General features: G+C 36.9%; 1 protein-coding gene across 12 annotated transcripts in view; it reads right to left on the reverse strand.

Moving 5' to 3' along the window:
• MYCBP2 (MYC binding protein 2) overlaps positions 1–20,742 on the reverse strand; it is a 255,017-nt gene that overhangs the window by 206,581 nt on the left and 27,694 nt on the right. For all 12 annotated transcript variants that reach the window (XM_014859953.3, XM_070520019.1, XM_070520018.1 and 9 more), the window contains exons 2-5: positions 20,145–20,220; positions 15,157–15,372; positions 7,278–7,431; positions 2,564–2,760 (exon numbers count right to left, since the gene is read on the reverse strand). In XM_014859953.3, coding sequence (XP_014715439.1) covers positions 2,564–2,760; positions 7,278–7,431; positions 15,157–15,372; positions 20,145–20,220 — 643 coding nt within the window. The remainder of the gene's footprint in view (positions 1–2,563; positions 2,761–7,277; positions 7,432–15,156; positions 15,373–20,144; positions 20,221–20,742) is intronic.

Genomic DNA, 20,742 nt, shown 5'->3' on the forward strand with positions numbered 1-20,742 from the left:
CTTCCTTAATCTGAGGATTCCATGTAATTCACTAATTCTGGGACATCTTAGCCATTATTTCAAATGCTCCCTCTCCAGAAATCTATTTTTGCCTTGTGGAACTCATATTGTACTGATTACATTAGACTTCCTCATGCTCTACCCATGTTTCTCATTTTATCTTTCATATTTCTCTGTCTCTCTGTGCAGCACTCTGAACAATTCTTCCTCTTTATCTCTCAGTTCACTATTTCTTTCTTCAACTATATTACCCCCTGGTTAACTCATCCTTTAAGTCTCTAATTGTTATTATTTGGTTTTTCATTTCTAGGAGTTCAATTTGGTTCGCTTTCTGATCTGATTACTTTTTATATTCTTATTCCTTAATCATACTTTTGACAATTTGTTTTATTACTTTAACCTTCTTAAATATACATATACACACACACACATAAATTTTACGTTCTATATCAAATAATTTCAATGTATAAAGACTTCGCAGGATTGATTCTACTATAATCAATACTGGTTCCTACTGACTCTCAACGATGGTGCCTTTTTCCATGTGCTTTTTGTTTGTGAGCTCAGATGCAGCAGTGTTTTGTCTGTGGAAAGCCTCTGAAGTCTGGAGTTCATCCCTCCAGAAAGGATTTTCATCTCCTTCAACAAGGCCCCTCACAGTATTACCATCCTTACCCTACTGTAAACTCTCAAATTAAGCTTTTTGGAACAAAATAGGTAATATACCTTTGGACCCCAGAATGATTTGAGATCTTATGATTATACATTTTCAGGGAAGACTTTTCTCTCACTTTTCTCTCTCCATGCTTAGCCTGGCCAAGAGAGTTTTATGAAATGAAGTTGGTAGGTGGGATGGGGCCAAATCATGAAGAACATTGTAAGCTGTGTTAAGATAGCGGGCTTTAATGTGGTGTTTGGGCTGCAGCTGGGGATGCAGTGATGGGGCAGGTCTATCGAGAACCTCAGCGGTTGATCGAGGGGAGCTAGCAGTTGAGTGCAGCCTAGTGCTTGAGTATAATACTGCAGTCAGACAGATATGCATTCAAGTTCTGTCTCCGTTATCTGACAGCTCTCTATAACTATACTAAATTTCTTTAAGCCTTCGATATTCCACTCTTACCTCCAGGCTGTGACACATGGATACCAAGAACATTCTTCCTCCACACCCCCCAACGCTAACACCTCCACTCTCTGGATTAATTTCAAATCATCATTTAGACCTCACCTCATATCCTCGGGTATAAGTCTACACAAAAACAAATCACACGCATGCCTAAAATAAGCTCATGTGTTTCTGGTCACTATGGTATCTGAATCTTTGTGTTACTTTCTTAAAACTTAAAAAGTATTTGTATATTTTAAGCATATATTTAAATTAAAATTTTGCCAAATCCTCAAAGAACAGTGTAGAACAGTTTGAAAACCACTGCATTAGAGGAACTTCAAAATAATTAAGGATCAAAAACAGGGAAAAGAGGATTTTAAGAAGAGCATAAAGAGGAAACAGACTAAGAACAGAAATCTGGAGTAAGGTGACTATTCATGTTTGACAAGCAGAGTTCAACATTGCTGAATAAGTCACAGAAAATGACCCAAATAGTCCTTTTGCTGTCTTTGACCTGCTAATAACAGGATTGAGGCAGCCCTTTCACCTGTTCTGGAGGTTGTCAAAGCAGCCAGAGAAGAGCACATAATAGAGACTTAAAACTGAAACTTTTTACTCAATTTCCAGAACATTGCAAAAGAATTAAATCAAGTTGCCTATAAGGAGGATTATATTTCCCAGCACTAACAATGATGAAGAGTTTATTCCACAATTGGACGTTAAAAGCTTAAAATGTTATATGCAGGCCCAGCCCCATGGCTGAGTGGTTAAAGTTCCATGCACTCTGCTTCGGCTGCCTGGGTTCGTGGGTTTGGATCCCGGGTGTGGACCTACTCCACTCTCCAGCCACACTATGGTGGTGTCCCACATACAAAATAGAGGAAGACTGGCAGAGATGTTAGCTCAGGGCTAATCTTCCTCAAGCAGAGAAAAAAGAGGATTGGCAATGGATGTTAGCTTACGGTGAGTCTTCCTCAGCAAAAAAAAAAAAAAGAAAAGAAAAGTTATATGCAAAGCTGAAGTAGCTCAGAAATAAAATTCAAGAAAACTATAATCAACAATCAAAAATATAGAATGATATCATACTCTTCTTTCAACAGAGAAGAGATGTTTAGAAACTATGAAGGAATTCCATATTTGAAAATTCAGGGCAAGATGGGAGATGTGGGAGGGCAGAGAACAAGCTAATGCACAGAAAGAGGAAGCTATGGTACTGACACAAAGACCAGGCTAAAGATTTAGGGTTTTGCCAAATTTCATTTTATTACCTTCAATGCTACAGAGTTAAACACACATGTAGCTTAGTTTGAATACTGTAGATTATTTATATATCAACCTTGGACAGATCAAACCACTATACTGAATGAGAAAAAGCAGGGAATTCCTACTCACAGAAATTGAGATGAAATTGCAACTTGGCATCTTATAACTTTCTAAGCAGCTGTAAATATGAAATACCTGAATAGTTTGGCAAGCATGGCTGCCATTGTTGGTGAGGATAGCAGAGATGGCCTGAAGTGTCCTTCCTGTTTCTCCCCAAGAAGCCACCAGACTAAAGAGGCAAGCACAGGAAAGTGCTGTCAGAGACTGTCCCGTGCTGTCATTCATCCCAGTACTCCGAACAGTGATTTCCAAAAGGAGCTGGAAAAGAGACTCTGTGGATAAAACAGAACTCAATTATATTCATTTGACATACAGAACATTTTATGTGTATATTTATTTATACCTTGCCTCATTATGAAAAAATATTTAAGGCAGCTGGGACACTTTGCATTAGATCCTATCTAGTACCTTTTTTCCCCCAAAGTTAGAATATTTATATAAAAAGGACCTTAGAGAACATCTAGTCCTTAATTTTTCTAAATGAAGACATGGAATCTCTCCAAATTCATTTAAAAGAAACCTGCCTTGGGGCTGGCCCTGTGGCTGAGTGGTTAAAGTTCACAGGTTCAGATCTGCGTGCAGACCTACTCCACTCATCAGCCATGATGTGGTAGCAACGCACTTACAAAGCAGAGGAACTGGCACAGATGTTAGTTCAGGGCTAATCTTCCTCAAGCAAAAAAAGGAAAAAAAAAAAGAGGATTGGCAATGGATGCTAGCTCAGGGTGAATCTTCCTCACAGAAAAAAAAAAAAAAAAAGGAAGAAACCTGCCTTGAGGCATTCACATATTCAAGAAATATCCTATCAAGTAACAGAGTATTCATTGCACTTATTTTACCTTTTAGACTGGGAAGAATAGACGCTTCTTAAAATGTTAAGTGTCCAGAAAATTAAGTGTTTATTTGGAAAACAACAACAGAATACACAAAACACATGCTATACTTCGTTTTAATAGAAAATTGGCTGTATTGCTAACATAACAGTAGTTCACATTGTGGAGGGAGTACGTATGTAATTGATTTTATAGCCTAGAAAAACCTCCAAGTCAACAGGATGGATATTCTCCTCCTGTAATGGATAATGAAATTGAGACACAGGGAGGTTAAAAGACTGTCCCTAAATCATAAAGCCATTTAGTATCAAAACCAGAAAAATAACACGTGAATTTTCCATGGCCATCAGAAGTCTCCACACAAAAGTCCTTGAACAACTTCACCCAAGACTGAATCAAAAGACTTCTGACTATTTCCTCTGTAGAAGAGAAGGTGGATTTGAAAACGCTTAGAGAGAAAAGGAAAGAAACAGTCAGAAAAAGAGACAGAAAACGTGAGAAAGATGAAGAAAGGGAGAGGTAAAGGGGAAGGAAGGAGGAGAACAAGAGAAAGAGTATTGCACTTCTCTGAAAACTAAAAGGCCATCTGTGGTTTATTGGTTAACTCACAGAAACCTAGGCTCTCTCTACCTACTCCTCATCTTCCATATCTAATCCCCAATTATGTTCTATCAATTTCCCTTCCTAATTAACTCTTCCACTTTCTCTATCTCATCACCATCTTCCCAATTCATCCTGTCTATCACCATCTCTGAACTGGACTACTAAAAAGTGTTCATAAATTAACCTCTACCATTCACTTTTGCTCCCTTAGAGCCAAAGAGAATTTTTAAACCAAAACTCTGGTTTTCTACTTAAAATCCATTCACTCCTTTGTTAATTCCTTCCTGTTTCTCCTCCTCCTTTTTATTATCCCTCCCTTTCTTCACTTGTCTATACATCCTTCAGTCTTTCCTTTTTTCCATGTAACCGTCTCTCTGCCTTTCCTTCCCCCCATCCTTTCATTTATCCCTCTGTTAGTCCATCTTTCCTTCTATTATTATCCTTTTGCCCATTTCTTTTCATTATTCAGCAAATATTTACTGAATTGTTCCTGTACATCAGGAACTATTCTAAGTTGGGGTAATACATTGGCAAACAAGACAAAGAATGTCTCTGCCACCAAAAAACTTAGATTCGAGTGGAAGAAAAGAGTATAAGGGCTATATAATAAAGAATATTTTTTAAGCAAAAGGAGATAGAGAGTGACTTTCCACTCCTCCTAGAGCCATAACCAGACTCCTTGTACATGGCCTATAAAGCTCCACACGATCTGGTCCATGTCTCTTTCCTCATATATGGCAAAGCCCTCCCTCTCTTCACTTTCCACATTCTAGCCATACAGTCTTCTTTCAGTCATTCTCCTTCTTGACCCAGAGCCTTACTGCATGCTGTCCTTTCTGACTAGAAACTTAGTTAAGTCCTTCCTACTCATCCTTCAAATCTCAAATGTCACATCTTCAGGGAAGCCTGGTATAGACTCTCAGAACTCCCTCTACTTTCCCCCACACTATTTATCCACATTTACAATCATACATGTGTCCAACTATCTGATCCTAGGTCCCATGATAACAGCGACAATGTCTGTATTGATCACCCCTGAATTATACGCTCCTAGCATAGAACACAGGAGGTGCTATTACATTTAAGTGAATACTTGAGAACAGATATTCTAACTTTAAGTTGAATAGAAAGATAAGATATAAGGGAGTAATTTTTCTTTTTGGTGAGGAATATTGGCCCTGAGCTAACATCTGTTGCCAACCTTCCTCTCTTTGGTCGACAAAGACAGTCCCTGAGCTACCGTCTATGCCAATCTTCCTCTACTTTGTATATGGGACGCTGCCACGTCATGGCTTGATGAGTAGTGTGTAGGTCTGCACCCAGGATCTGAACCTGCGAACCCTGGGCCACTGAAGTGGAGCACAGAAACTTAACCACTATGCCACTGGGCTGGCCCCGATTTTTTTTAACTAGATAATTTATAAATCACAGTCCATTTGCAAAGAGAAGAAGCTTGGTGTACAATAATCATCAAGTTATTCTGACAGTAAGAGTAACACATATATACATATATTTTCATGAATGGCATAAAAAAACAAAGCGGAAAAAAGTGTAAGTAATGTGATTATGATATTAGATCAAAGGAAAAAAGCAGAGACAGATTTCAATAGAAATTTAGTTTTAAAGAACCAAATTATTTATATTTGTGCTAATTAAACGAAATAAAAAATATGAAGTTATGGTAAATCCCTCAATAGAAAAATGTCAAAGCAGTGAAGAGATCAGAAGCAAGCACTGAAAGGATAGAAGAGAGAGACCAAAGACAGTATAGCATTTGAAACTGTTAAGAAAATAAAAATGAACAAATTCATCAGATGAAAGTTTTGATAGAAGATGATTAAGATAAAGCACACATTATAATTTCAAAAATCAGTATTAAGAACAAGATCTACTTTGAAAAGAATAAATGGGAGGTAGCATTTATGTACAGATGGATACAAAAGAAAGCATCTAACAACAGATAGAAGACAAAAGAATGGTAGAAGATGTAGGAGGACAGCAATGATTCAGCACATTTTTCAAAGTAAGAAATAGGATATACAGGTTTTAGTGGATATTTTAAATATTTCAATTATTTGGTAATTGACAGACCAGAGCTAAGAATAGCTAGCAAGATATTCTCAAATAAAATTAACTAATTAATTAAATAAAATCTTCAGTAAAAAGCCACGAAGCCAATTATCATAATAGTATCTCATACAGTGCATCACAATACTAATCTGATCACTGGTGCCACCAGTAACAATAACCAGCAAGGTGTCTGCTTCTTGCAGCAGCATTTAATAACATGGGGGGTGAGTGAGGGGAGTTGTTTTAAAAACTCCTCAGCTTGTTTTCACGGCCAGCACTCCCCTTCTCCACTAAAACAAAACAACAAAAAAATCAAACACAAAAACTAATCACTATACATGGCCAAAAATCCCCCCCATCTCACATGTAATTAGGTTCTCACATGTGGGTCGAATAAAATCCAAATAGCCAGTAGAGAAAAAAGATCAAACTCCAGTCCAGACCAGCAGCATGGGCATCACCCTGAAACTCAGGCCAAATGCAAATTCTTGGGCCCCACCCCCAATCTACCAAATCGGAAACTCCACAGGTAGGGCCCACAGGACTCTGATACAAGCTAATGCTTGAGATTTAGAAAACTCTTGACTCTTTGAAGGCCCATGGTTAGCATCAGAGAAAAGCAATTAGGCAATTTCACAATTGTGCTTTCACCTCTATTTCTGTTCCTTAAGAGTTCCTATCTCACTTACAGAATTATATGGTGAACCTAGGTCACTGGCACAAAAGGCAGGCATTCATAAAATTCAAACACACTTTACAAAAAGCAAACATTTTTACTTAATGGAAGTTGCTACTAATTCAGAAGCTTGAACTATAACAAAAATATTATTTATTTATGATGAATACAAAAGAAATGCTCTCTCAGTTTAGAACCTAATTGTGCTGTTTGGGATTGGTAGCATTTGTTCCCCTTTTTTGCTACTTTTTTAACTCTCCAAAGTAACATGTAAAATTAGAGAAAGTCAATGTTAGCTATTTTGGCCAAAGGTTTAATAAGAACAATTTAAGTTAACAGTGACTATCAGGCTTGAGGATTATTTGTGAGTTCCAAGGATTTATATTTTGCTTTTTCCCCATCAACACAATAATCAAAAGATGCCTGCACATGAACTATAACTCTTAATCCATTACTCCAGTGGAACATAGCAAAATCACTTAAAATGTATATCCCTGCTGTTTCAGCAACATAATTAAACAAAGATTGCATTCCAGGCGGTTGTAGGCGCTTCATAAGAGAAGCTCTTTACATTTAAAGCCTTCATTCAATGTGTCTGAGGGCTTACCTAGGACCTCAGGTGGCTCTGATTGGAGGCCTTCTGGCTGCTGACCCTGAAGCACATTAAGCAGGGCTTGGAGACTCCGGAGGCACAGTGATGGATGGGAAAATCGTGTCTCCTTGATCAATTCAAAAACTTCACAAAGTCCAACCTCAATGATCTATTTAAGATAAAAAAAAAAGAATTACACTTTATAACATGTAAGCAAATAACACTTCTCAGGCAGTTTAATTGGTGCAGCTTACTTCCATGGCAAATGATTAATGTTGCAATATTTAAATGAGAAAAACAAAAATCAACACATAAAAAAAGAAAAAAATCAAGTGTGTTTAATTTGAAGATTTAGAAAACCGTCTAGTTACATGGAAGGTTTAAAAATGGTGGCATTGTTTAAAAAGTAGTTTTAGTATAATGAAGCCATAATAAAACATCATGAAAACTGTTTATAACAGGGATGATACTAGATTGCATTCACCCAGAAAAAATAAATTGTATTAATTTACAAAGTTAATTTGGTTGTACTCAAGTAAAAATCAGCACTCTTCTGTTAAGTCATGTTAACTGTGACTTATGATCAGAAAAAAAGTCAATATAGCACATATGGTGAAAAGATTCAAAAAGGAGCTTTTCACATTAGCCTTTCCTATAATGGTACAATCACCATAATATTACTTATAGATGGTGCCCCTTTTTCTTACAGGATTTATCACCAAAAGAATTAATAATTGCCTACCTAAAAGATCATGGCTACTTTTACTTTAGTTATCTTACCATTCCTCATCAGGACCAAGAAAAATCTGACTCAGTATCTAGCAAAAGATAGATAAATCTGTAACTCAAGACAGAGCAAATGTGAGGAACTGGTATAAACAAGGAGATACTCAAGAGGACTGACAGAACAACAGACAATGAAATTCTCTCTCTCAGGCTATGCCAACATTTTGAGAACCCGATGTATAAGATCTTTTCAGGAGATATTAAATTATTTGGACAAGTAACAGAAAAAGTTAAAACAAGACTAATTATTAGAAATGCATCAAAGCATTAATTCTATTAGATGTAACAGTAGAAGAATATTCTCTCTGTTGAGATTTGTGCATTGATTTATATATTAAATAAATATTTCTTAAGTATTTATTTGGTCACCTTCCTACAGGAGATACAAAGACATACCAGACTCTGTCCTCTCAGAGTTTATAATCTAACAGGGTAAATGAGCCTTGCATGTAATTCTTATCCAGTCCAGACCTCTGTTAAAGCATTTATTATGTTATAGCACAACTGACTATTTTTGTTTCTGTTTTTCTAACTAAACTGTGGTCTCCTTGTGGACAAGGAGCATGTCTTAACTAGCTTAATATCTTCCATGACTAGCCCAGTGCCAGGCACATGATAGGCAGACAATAAATATTTAATTACTCTCTCAGTTGTGTGCTAAAAACCACTGAACTCCGAAATAAATTTTCCAGACAAGGGTCAAATGAATTGCAGGCAAGTCAGCTGCAGTTATGATTACCATCTGCAAAGTTTCTCATTAATACAGATATGACTGAGAAGTCAAAATAACTAGCAGGATAGTCTTTAGAAAAGTTATCTAAAATCCTAGCAGACTTGATTATAGCTAAGATTACAGAAGTGCTTGTATAGTTTCAATTGATTAAACGCATTAAGCAATGAAAATTTTCCATTTGACATAGTTTCTTTTCTTAGAATAGACTAGAAAATAACAATATGGTGTCCAAGATTTCCATCTGCTTATGTACTTACAGGAAATAAATCTGAAGTCAAGGATCTCCTAAGTACAAAACATGAGGCTCTATTCTCAGGCCAATGGGAGACTATTAGGTCCCAAGAGTCTTTAAGATTGCTTACTCTACTACTACTAATCATGACTTTTTATAATTCAAAGAAGATTCTTCACAAATGACATTTTTGGCTAGCGTTTGTTTGTTGTAAGATTGCTACAGTAATAGAGAAAGTATTGAATCTTGCAAAAACAGTAAAGCTACTTACTGAACAGGTTCCTGAGTTGTCTCTCTGCTAAGTTTAAGGTGCAATAACAAAAGTATGACAATAGGCACCTCAGGACGGCTGCCTAAGAACAGGACACTAGCTAGTTTACTGAGAGGTACCCACAAAACATTGCCATAATGATCAGGACAAAGAATTACCCATCTGTCTAGGTCAACCACTGTGGATTCTCACTAATCCTCTATCTTAATTCACTGTAGGTTTTTTCTTAATAAGGAGGAAAACTAATTTATTTCCAGAATAGTGATATAAATTCAATATACAACAAAATAAAAATCAACCTCAAGTTTTCCAATCATATTTATTATTGAGCAGAGGAACAAAACATGTTGTGAAGTAAGCATTTTTTTCTGAGAGTATTTTGGCTGACAGTACTTTACCATAGGCATGAACTTTGAAATTGCACTTTACACTACAAAGCGTATCTTATAGTCACTGAGAACAGACTATACTTTCTCCTCCCTCAATATTAGGAAGGAAAAGTATAAGGAGAAAAAATATAGTACTGCAAATACTGTATGATTTCATTTGTGCAGAAATAAATATACTCAATGTGTGCATATAAAAATGTTTATAGTGGGTATTTTTTGGTTAATAGAATTTTAGAAATGATTTCCAGTTTTTAATTTCTATTTCCTTTTTATAAAAATGTTCTGCATTTTTCAAATTATCTATAACGAATATGTACTGTCTTTATAATTAGCAAAAATAAGTTAATAAATGTGACTTTTAAATAGAATAGTTCATTATAATAATAAGATAACACTCTAAGATTCAATATTTTCAATAAGAAGCTATAACTAACTACCCAACACATGGTCTTCCACTTACCTTCAGAAAATAGTCCTTTGTAAATTTACTGAATTTTACCTTTACTGTTGCCTTTAAATAATTAAATCCTGAGGGCTCTCTACTATACTTGAAGGAACACAAAACCCAAATAACTACCTGATACAGCCAGTCCAATGTCACTGCTGGGGAAACTGAGATAAAAACATACGTGGCCAAAGAACATAACAACATAATGAGTCTTTCAAGGTTTTACTTTGCTCTCGTTAATTCGTTATTTCCAAAGGTGACTTAATTTCACTAACAAGTGTGAACATAAAGTTTAGTTACACTACATTTAGATTTAATAATAATTAACTCTTGGGGCTGGCCCCGTGGCCGAGTGGTTAAGTTCGCACACTCCGCTGCAGGCGGCCCAATGTTTCGTTAGTTTGAATCCTGGGCACGGACACGGCACTGCTCATCAAACCACGCTGAGGCAGCGTCCCACATGCCACAACTAGAAGGACCCACAACGAAGAACATAAAACTATGTACTGGGGGGCTTTGGGGAGAAAAAGGAAAAAAATAAAATCTTTAAAAAACAAACTAATAATAATCAATTCTTTGCTATTAGAAATTATATCTTGTTCTATTAAAAAGTCCTAGAATCAATACTAATACTTTCAGAATACATTTGAAAAAGCTCAAGAGGAAACCAAAAGTAATTTATATGTTACTACAGAATGAAGTGTACTGTCTTTTTAAACTTTTTGTATACAGTAAATACTTGGTAGAGACAACAATTACAAATAATAAAAAATAAAAATCTAGAGGGGAGCAAGAGGAAGGGAGGAGGAAGAGACGACAGCAAAGGCAGCAGAGGAGGAAGGGGAAAAAGGGGAGGAAGAAGAATTCTGCTTCTCAGAAGATTTGGGTGTGAAATGTCGAAGTTCCTATCCTCTAAACATAACAAATTTATCTACAACTACTACCATCTTCTTCCCTTCTCTTCACACTCAGAGGAAAAAGTGTTCTTACAACTTTTCAAAGCTAATTTAATTTTTAAACAATGCTCTTGATCCCATCCTCCATTCCATTTCTAACAGAATTGTTTCAACTTCTGCCACCACACTGTAATAACTCCAAAGTCTATACTTCTAGCTGGGACCTTTCTTTTGAACTTCAGCCCTACAAGGTGTACACTGGACACTTCACAGCTACCTCAAATTCTGTACAGCCAGAACTAAACTTGATCATCATGCCAACAAAGCACTGTTTCTCCTCCAATTCTCCCTTTCTGTAAACAGCATCATCACCCAGAAACTTTGAAAATATGTTTAGATTCCATCTTCTCTTTCAGCCTTCATATACAACTCATTACCAACTCCTGTCAATTCTGCTTCCTTAACATTTCTTGTACGCCAAACACTGCCATACCCTAATTCCACCCCTCACTAACACTTCCTGGACAACTGCAGAAACTGCCCAACTGGTCCCTCTGCTCTAATCACACCACCCTCTAGCGGACTTGCCTTAGGCACCCGAGTAACTTTACTAAAATACGAGTCTGATCAAACTCTTTTGCTTAAGATCTTCAGGAGTTCCAATTCATAGACAAAATCTGAAAATGGCCGCATAGCATATGAGGCCCTTCATGATCCAGCTCCTGCTCTCTGCCTCTTGCCCTATTCAGCCATTCCACTCTAGCCAAAATAGACAACTCACACTTTATGATGATCCTGTTCCCTCTGCCTGCCAGTGCATCTGCAGTCAGTCTGCATCTCTACCCCACCGTGTCCCACTATGCCCAGCACACCCCTATCAATGCTCAAGGCACTCCACAAGCCTGCTATACCAGGGAGACATAACGTTCTTGAGGGTAGGGACTGTGTCTCATCATTTTGTTCTCAGGGCCTAATAAAACGCTTGCGATAGACTCAAAAGGAATTTACTGAATTAAGAAGCAAATAAATGAGTGTAGGTCTACATCTTTTAACAAAATATGTGGCATTACTAGCCCCGAAAAAGACTGAACGGGAAGTATGAATCCTAAATACTATTAAAAAAAATCACATAGTGATAAAATCTGGAATACTTCAGAGGATCTGGAAATTAGATAGTGAAAGACAGTTTGAGCGGGGCAAAAACTGTGCTTTGGATAAAAAATATAATATAGAAGCATTTATGTGGGGTTAAGAAAGTCCTTTTAGTCAATGATTATTGACCCACAAAAACCAAAAACCAAAAAAACCTGACAAGCAAGGTCTACATAATAGTCAAATTCAATTTAACTTTTAAAATTCAGGATGGGAAAAACTGAAATTGTGTCAAAATGATATTTCAACAACAAATAAAAATTGTCTTAATTACATGAGAGAAAAGAGTAGGAGAGAAAGAAACCTCAGGAGAGAAGGAAAGCGACAGCCACACACTTGGGAGGAGCAAGAGAGGAACAACAAAGAGAAGGAAGGAACTGACGTGAAAGAGTGGCATCTGGAGCAGAAGCATGGAAATGGTCAAAAGGAAAAGAAAAATGCCAACATTTCTCACCTGTCCTCAAATTCCCAACACCTCAAACCCTAAAGGCCTCAGCTCTTCCTCTACGCCAATCCTTCACGTCATGCAAACGGCTCCCACAAACATCCCCTCAAAGTTTCCTTCCCCACCCAGGCCCCAACCCAGAGCATTCTAACTGCCTCTGCACAAAGGCATCTCCTCACTCACTTCTTCCTCTCTCGTTCATCTCGTTGATCGCATGATCTCTCTGACTGTAACTATAGCTATCATTCATTAAGCACGCACGCATTTGACGTTTATTACCTCACTGAATCCTCACTACAACTCTATCTGGTAGATATTATCCCCATTTCGCAGATGACAAAACTGAGGCACAGAGAGATCAAATAACTTTCCTAGCATCACACAGCTAATATTTTTACCAATGAGTGTTTGAACCCAGGCAGTTTGACTCCACTACCCATGTTCTTAATCACTATATCCTGTTTCCTGATGGGTCAGTACTTGATGGAAAACTCAATATTAATCAGTTGGGCCAACTAATTTTATTTTAACTTTCTTTGAAAGATCCCCTTTTGACTCTGTTAATCATGATAAAAAAATGTCTTAAGAATGCCTGATATTTTATTTCTTTAATACTCATTTATCCTGATGTTTTGAAACAGTCTTAAGAATCAGTTATTCTTGATTGTGCAGTATCTGAAGTTAAACTGGTTTACTGTTCAAAATCTGCAAACCTGTATGAATGATTTCTCTGGGTTTTTATTTTTCTTCCCAATACTGAACTTAAGCTGGGCAATTACAGTAGTATACTGTGACTCACTCACATTACAGAATGGAATTCTTACCAAAGTACACTACCTAAGTCCTACAGCCTCATATCCCAAACTTAACAATATATGTTCCTCAATCTCCCCTAATTAAACATAAGAAATTAGAATAAGAGATCATGACCTCTACCTGAAGGGGTGTACATGGAAAAGATGAGCTTGTTTGTTTTAAGTTGAAGAAAGAAGCTAGTAGAGAAGTGCAGCTAAGGACACTGGAGAGAAAAGGACTAAGGGAAAGAGAAGGGTCCCAAGAAGAGGAGATAAGGACATTTGAAGATGGTTGATTAGAAGGCTGAGGAAGTTCAGAAAACTTCTATTACCCCAAGAAATAGGAAGCAAGTTATCTACTGAGAATAAGGTGAGAAAAACTTGACAGTAATGATTAAGGACAGTGGTGCACTTAGGAACAGCCACCATGAAATGTGCAAAAGAAATGAGAGTAGGAACATAGTTTCTATCCTGGCTGCTATTTCCAAACAGTAAAAATATAGTCATGTGTTGCTTAAAGACGGGAAGAAATGTGTCGTTAGGTGAGTTCATTGTTGTGCAAACATCATAGAGTGTACTGCTCACAAACCGAGATGGTACAGCCTACTACACACCTAGGCTATACGGTCCTAATCTATGGGACCACCATCATATATGGTCCATCATTGACCAAAACATTATGTGGCACATGACGGTATTTACGTGGTACCTCATGTATGTGTGTATATATATATATATATATATATATATATAAGTTTTCAAAGCATAGTTTAAGATATCAATTTGGTAAAAAGGCAATCTACATGAATCCTTTATGATAAAGGAAATAATTTACAATGTCTCTATTTAGAAAAAAGCAATATACATAAATCACTTATGATAAAGGTACCATTTTAAAAATATGTATATTTTCACATAATCTTTTGTTAGAAATACTAACTACACCTACTACACAGAAAAAATATATTATGTATGAAAGAATATTATAGTCTTGAAATATATCAATACATAAATAGAACAGTTCCTTAATACCTTAAGAACAGTTTGTTGTACTACAATATATGTTTCTGTAACTTCAATTAGCTTATATGCCCCTGTTAAATAACAGAGTGACATCAGAACAATGGAGAAGTTTTGCTGGTTCGCATGTAATTTTTTTCCTAGGCAAGGGAAGCCAGAATAGCATGAGTACAAAATAACTTTAGGCAGAAAAGGCAAAAGCTCTCAGCTCAGCTGCTGCACAGCCAGGAGCCCTTCTAGTTATATTTCAAGAAAAACTAAAATGTATACCTGTACACACAGCTCCCTCCCCAGAGGGGAGTACCCCCCCGCTTCCCATGGCGCTTGGTTTGTAGTAACTTACACTTCCTCTTGTGCCCACCTTAATGGCAGCCCACTGGCTCAGAGCTCTACGCCCATCTGCAAAGGCTCAACACCCACAGGAGACCATTTCCACTCTACTGTTTTTGTACATTTTTAACAGCCCCTGCAACAGACTCCAACCCACTGATCTCCCTGCCTGAGCTTTCCAAGCACTCCCCACTGAGTTACCAGTTATTGACTCTTAGCACTCCAGTTATCAAGTTGCACAGAGTTTCCTGGTCTGCCCCAAACCTATTTTTACACATAAGCCCTGTTATTTTTAGAGGACAATTTTATAAAAAGCAAGGTATTTTAGCAATGCAAATATATGTATTATAGCCAAAACACCTGTAGGTTATGCATCTAAGCGGAATTTAGTGACTTACCTTTGGAAGCTTGATAGGGGGCTCTTTGGATTCCTCCTCTTCATCACTATCTGATTCTCCACTCTGCACAGAGTTCTTAGATGCAGCTGCCAATGATGTTTCCTTTTTCTGCCATTCCAGAACGCAGTGGCGTACATTGCAATAAATATTGAATGCAGAAGGATTGCTATGTAGTTTGATATCTGGTATGATTACTGTATTCTCCAAGTTTTCGGACTAAAATACAAGATATAATATTTCAATTTCATATTCCTATCATCGATTCTCATTTTAAATAAAAAATTGAAGATTAGACATGCTAGATGATTTGATTTGCAGAAGTCACATACCTAAGAGGCATAGCAAAGAAAATCTATTAAGTCTATTGACTCAACTTATAGTACCCTTTCTACTACACTTCACCACTTTCTGAGTAACACAGCAATAACCAACTTGACAAGGGGTGGAAAGCAGCAGGGAAAGAACTTAACAGGAATACACTTTTACCCCTTGTTAGGAATAAAGCCAACAAAGCTTAACTGCTGGAGTATTGAAGGATATTAATTTGGTGCTTTTCTACGGACACCAGATGTATTGCAGAGTCTCAATGATGTACTACAAATGTTGAATTACATTTTGATTCTTTTAAAAGTAGATATAAGGATTTAAACAGAAAATAGGGATTTTAAAAAACCCTTAATTTTAATCAATTCTTCTAATTTCATTCTCATTCAAGTAACTGTAATGCCAAGAAAACTGCAGATTGTAGACATACGCTTTCCTAAAGCATATGCTTTTCCTAAAGCTTTTTGTATGAATACAAAGAAAAGATATTTCACAACTAAAGGCACATGAAAAGATTTCACATCATTAGTCATTAGAGAAAAGAAAGCTAAAATCACAGTGAGATACCCCTATATACCTAATAGAATGATTAAAATTTTAAAAGCTAGCAAACAATACCATGTGTTTGCAAAGATGTAAAACAATTGGATTTCTCCATACACTACTGCTGGAACAGTAAAATGGAATAATCACTTTGGAAAACAGTTTTCACAATTTCTTCAAAAGTGAAACATTCATCTACCATGCCAACTGTGAGGAAAGAGTTAACACTGTAGGTATGCTTGCTTATTCCTTATCTTTCTCCAAGGGAACCATGCTCGACCCTTGGCCAACCCTTGGGAATGTGGTCTTTAGAGCATCCCTTAAGTTAGTTATCGATGATTTTGTTATACACCTGGAACAATGGACCACGCCTCCTGGCTTGTCCGATTGCTTTGCACAAACATCAAGATGGATGATGTGCACCTGAGTTTCACTTGCCATGGCTGGCTGCATAGCAGGATATGCCCTTGAGAAGATAAAAGTCTCGAATCCTAAGACTCAAGAGGGCTTCCCTGGGCAGAAACATTCCACACATATCCCAATAGTTCACTGCCAGAGAGAAAGCATGTCCTGTATGCTCAGACAAGGAAGGACTGGGAAGCCTACACCATAACTCCCTAGACATCACCAATACATTTCTCTTTCTTGCTCCCTACTTTTGTTGGAATAAATCTTAGCCATTAGTATAAATTGCTTTTAAGTCTTTTGAGTTCTGTGGCAAATCATAGAAGGAAATACTACCTAATCATTCCACTCCCAAGTATTTACGCCCCCAAAAAAGCAAAAACATATATCCACACAGAGCAGCAATGTTCACAGCAGCTTCATTTGCAATGGCCAAAACCTGGAAACACTGAAATGTCCATTAGCAGGTGAATGATTAACAAATCAATGGGACACTAATCAAGAAAAACAATGGAATGATCTGTTAACATATACAACTACACGGATGCAACTCAAAATCACTATGCTGAGGGGAAAAAAAACAGACACAAAAGAGTATACACTGTATGATTACATTTATATGAAATTCTAGAAAGTGAAAATTAATCTATAGTGACAGAAAGAACATCTGTGATTGCTTAGAGCCAGGACGATACAGAGAGATGGAATGCAGCAGAGGATGAGGAAACCCCTGGGGATGATGGAAATTTTCTGAATCTTGATAGTATCTTTCAAAACATACTGAATTATACACTTAAAATCCCTGTGTCAGGTTCTGCTATTAAGGCTCCTAACTTAAGACAGACAAATTTGGTAGCAGGATACTGAGGGAGTTTCCCATGTGACACATTTGATTTCTCCTGTAGGAAGGTAAAGTCATTTGCAGGAGGGCAGGATTTATCAGAAGTGTGAGGACAGTGGCAAAGGTCTGAAATAGTCACAGGAGAAAATGGGAGAACCATTTGACCAGAAAAAATAAGAACACAGTCTGGCTTCTATAGAAGGTCCATTTGAGATTGGTGACGTGTACTGGTATCAACTAACTTGTTTAACTTCCTTTAGTAGCACATGGTACTCACCTGCAGAGAAAGAAAAAACCTGCTGGATTCGTATAGGATAGAGTTTTGTCAGATGAGTGTAACAAATACACATGAGGGAAAAGAAGATGAGATAGGCAGAATAATAGCCTCTAAAAATGTCTTCCCCCTAATCCCTGAAACCTGTGAATGCTACCTTACATGGCAGAAGTCACCCTGCAGTTGTGATTAAATTAAGGATCTTGAGATGGGGAGGTTATTTTGGATTATCTGGGTGGGCCCAAAGTAATCCCAAGGGCCTTATAAATGAGAAAGGGTAGCAGGACAGTCAGAGAATAAGCAGTAACAACAGAAAAGTGTCAGTCATGCAGCATGAGAAGACAACCAACCACTGGCAGCTTCAAAGATGGAAGGGGGCACAACCCAAGGAATGCAGGCAGCTTCTAGAAGCTGGAAAAGGCAGGCAAATAAATTCTCGCCTTCAGCCTCCAGCCCAGTGACACCCATTGTGGACTTCAGATTTCCAGAACTGTAAGATAATTTATGTTGTTTTAAGCCATCAAGTTTGTGTAATTTGTTACAGTAGCTATAGAGAACTACTACAGAAGATTAAGCAAGAGTTTTTCTAAAAAGACTGTGGTATGTAAGCTGGCTGAGAAGGAAGTTAAATGAAGGAGATGGCTCGTGGATGAGGTCAATGACAGAATAAAGCAGGAGATAAAGAAAACAGCTAAATGGCTTTTTAACTTTTTTGCTGAAAAGAAATGCTTGTTTTTAAATATATGAAAAAAACCCCACTGGCATTTCTTAAATAAATTTTTAAAAAAGAAAGTAGATGGAAAATAGTCCAGAAACAGTAATAGAGGGCAAGGAGACTCACGACACCACTTTACCACTTTTACATGCTCATCAGGAGCAGGAAATGTTTCTTACTCATCTTTCTATCCCAAATACCTAGCATAATACCTACACACAGTCGGCGTGCAATTAAAGTTTGAGGAATAAATGAATAAGTTTTTTTATATCACTTATCACAAGCTGCTTCTAAAAAGCAGATACAAAACCTGAGGAAAAGAGAAGAAAAATGAATTACTAAGGGCACAAAGCTAGTTAGAGATGGAACTGAAGGGGATGAAAGACTTGTACTTCCCACCTCTTCCTGGATATCATATGCCACCACTTTTAGGGAAATCAACAAAGGAAACCTTAAAAGAACTTAAAAAGACCTTCAAGATTCTCATACTCTGACTTTGCACATAGCCCCAAAAAGTGGAAAGGGGTAAAGGTTGGAAATCTGAATGACTATGTATTTGTTAAAGGTTTTTATATATTAAGTATATTAAGAATGTTCTCCAGTTCCCTCTTCTCTCCCAAAAGCAGAAGTAATAAGAGGTGATGTAGTGAATATATATTACTTATCCATGCACCCAGTAACATTTTCCTTAGGGTAACCACTCTTCTCCCATTCCACATGGCCTGCTCATCAGGGTGCTCACCTACCACCCATCAATGGATTATAACATAACTCAGTCTAACCAATCAAAGATGCCATCTCCAAGCCAAAGTGAACGGTGCAGGTCAACCAAAAATCATATCCAAGACTTTCTGCTGGAATTAGTAGAGAGATTGCCTCTTGTTCAAAGAAAATGAAGTTAGAGTTGCCAGGAGCCTTAGTCCTCAGCCACAGGCAATAAGCCTGCACAGAGAAGAAAGCAGAAGCAAGAGACGAAGACATAAATTTGATGACATTATTTAATTCCTGGATCCAGCCATGTCGCAAGATAGACCCACCAAATAAATTCTACCCCCTATCCTTTTATTTTATTTTTTTGATTTACTACTTTAAAATATATTTCTCTCAGTTAAAATTGCAAGAACACTAATTAAAGGACTGGAAACAATTGTCTCTAGAAGTTAAATATGATATACAGGCCAAGCTAAGCTATTGTTTCTTTAACCAAAAGTGGAGCTGTTCGAAATCATAGTTATGACTCCTCTCTTCCTGTCTAGGCTTCTAAGTACTGTACAAAAGAAAAGAGACTCTTTAGACTAAATGGGATCTGGCCCCTCCAAATGTTTAAGAAAAAACTAGACAGATTTTATAGAGAAGATTTCTGTACTAGGTGGAAAAAAGAGATCCTTGATCTCTAAAGTCCTACCTAACTCAAATATTCTATATTGCCTTTTCATTTGCACAGCCACCGACAGTTGAAAGAAGCTCAGAACAATACAGATGCACCAAGATTCTCCCTAATCCATGACATATGCATAGGCATATGATGAACCCAAATCCAAGTCTCAACACCCAAGACGATTTCACTCAGTTTCTAGTACATGTAATCAGAGTGAAAAACAGAAGAGACATGAACATGTCCCCCTAAAGAAGTGATCGAAGGTATGAAGAACAAATAATAAATAATTTTCAGCACCCAGATGTTAACTTCCAGGCTACTGGTCAAGAAATACCCAAAAGATGAAACTAAACAGTGTAACCAAATAAGGGTCTTTTAAAAAATTACTTTAGCACACAGAAATGAAATGGTTTGCTAATTATACTCATACTTTTTTAATCTTGGCATTTTTATTCTAATTACTATACAGAAAAAGTCCTTATTCCCCATAAATTGCCAGCAGTTTTACCTTGCTTCTTGTCTTCACTTTTGATTTGCTCTTCTGTTTTCTTTTCAATTTCTTCTTATTTAAAATTTTCTTATTTCTAAAAAGGTAAAAAAAAAAGTGGAAAAAATAATTATAAAAGTTCATATTAGGACATACAAAGCTACTAAAAATAGGTACTTCCAAAGTAGACACTAGAGTAGTTCTTCCACAAACTTTCTTCCTTTGAAACAATATACTCTACATGTACATATAAGACATTAAAATATAATATAGCTATTGAGATGATACAATACTGGAAGAAAATATACATTAAATGACCGAAAACTGTTTGAACTTCTGCAAATAGTTTTATAAAATTTAAAAAGGCATAAAATGAACTTTTTAAAACTTTATTTAACAGTGAAGATGCTAATAAATATCAGCTTTGTTCCCTTCCCAGAAAAATCTGCTCTTTGCAGTAGTGAGGGCTACAGTGCAAAAAGGATCAGGAGTCCAATTTTACTAAATTACTATAAGAAAATCCCAAGTCATACATTTCTCATATCCAGCAGCCAGTTTTTCATCACCTCACAACCCTAAGACCGGATTGTTTTTTAAGCAAAAGGAAGCCCCTGAATGA

The sequence above is a fragment of the Equus asinus genome, chromosome 11, assembly GCF_041296235.1.
Source record: "Equus asinus isolate D_3611 breed Donkey chromosome 11, EquAss-T2T_v2, whole genome shotgun sequence".
In the NCBI taxonomy this organism is placed as follows: domain Eukaryota; kingdom Metazoa; phylum Chordata; class Mammalia; order Perissodactyla; family Equidae; genus Equus; species Equus asinus.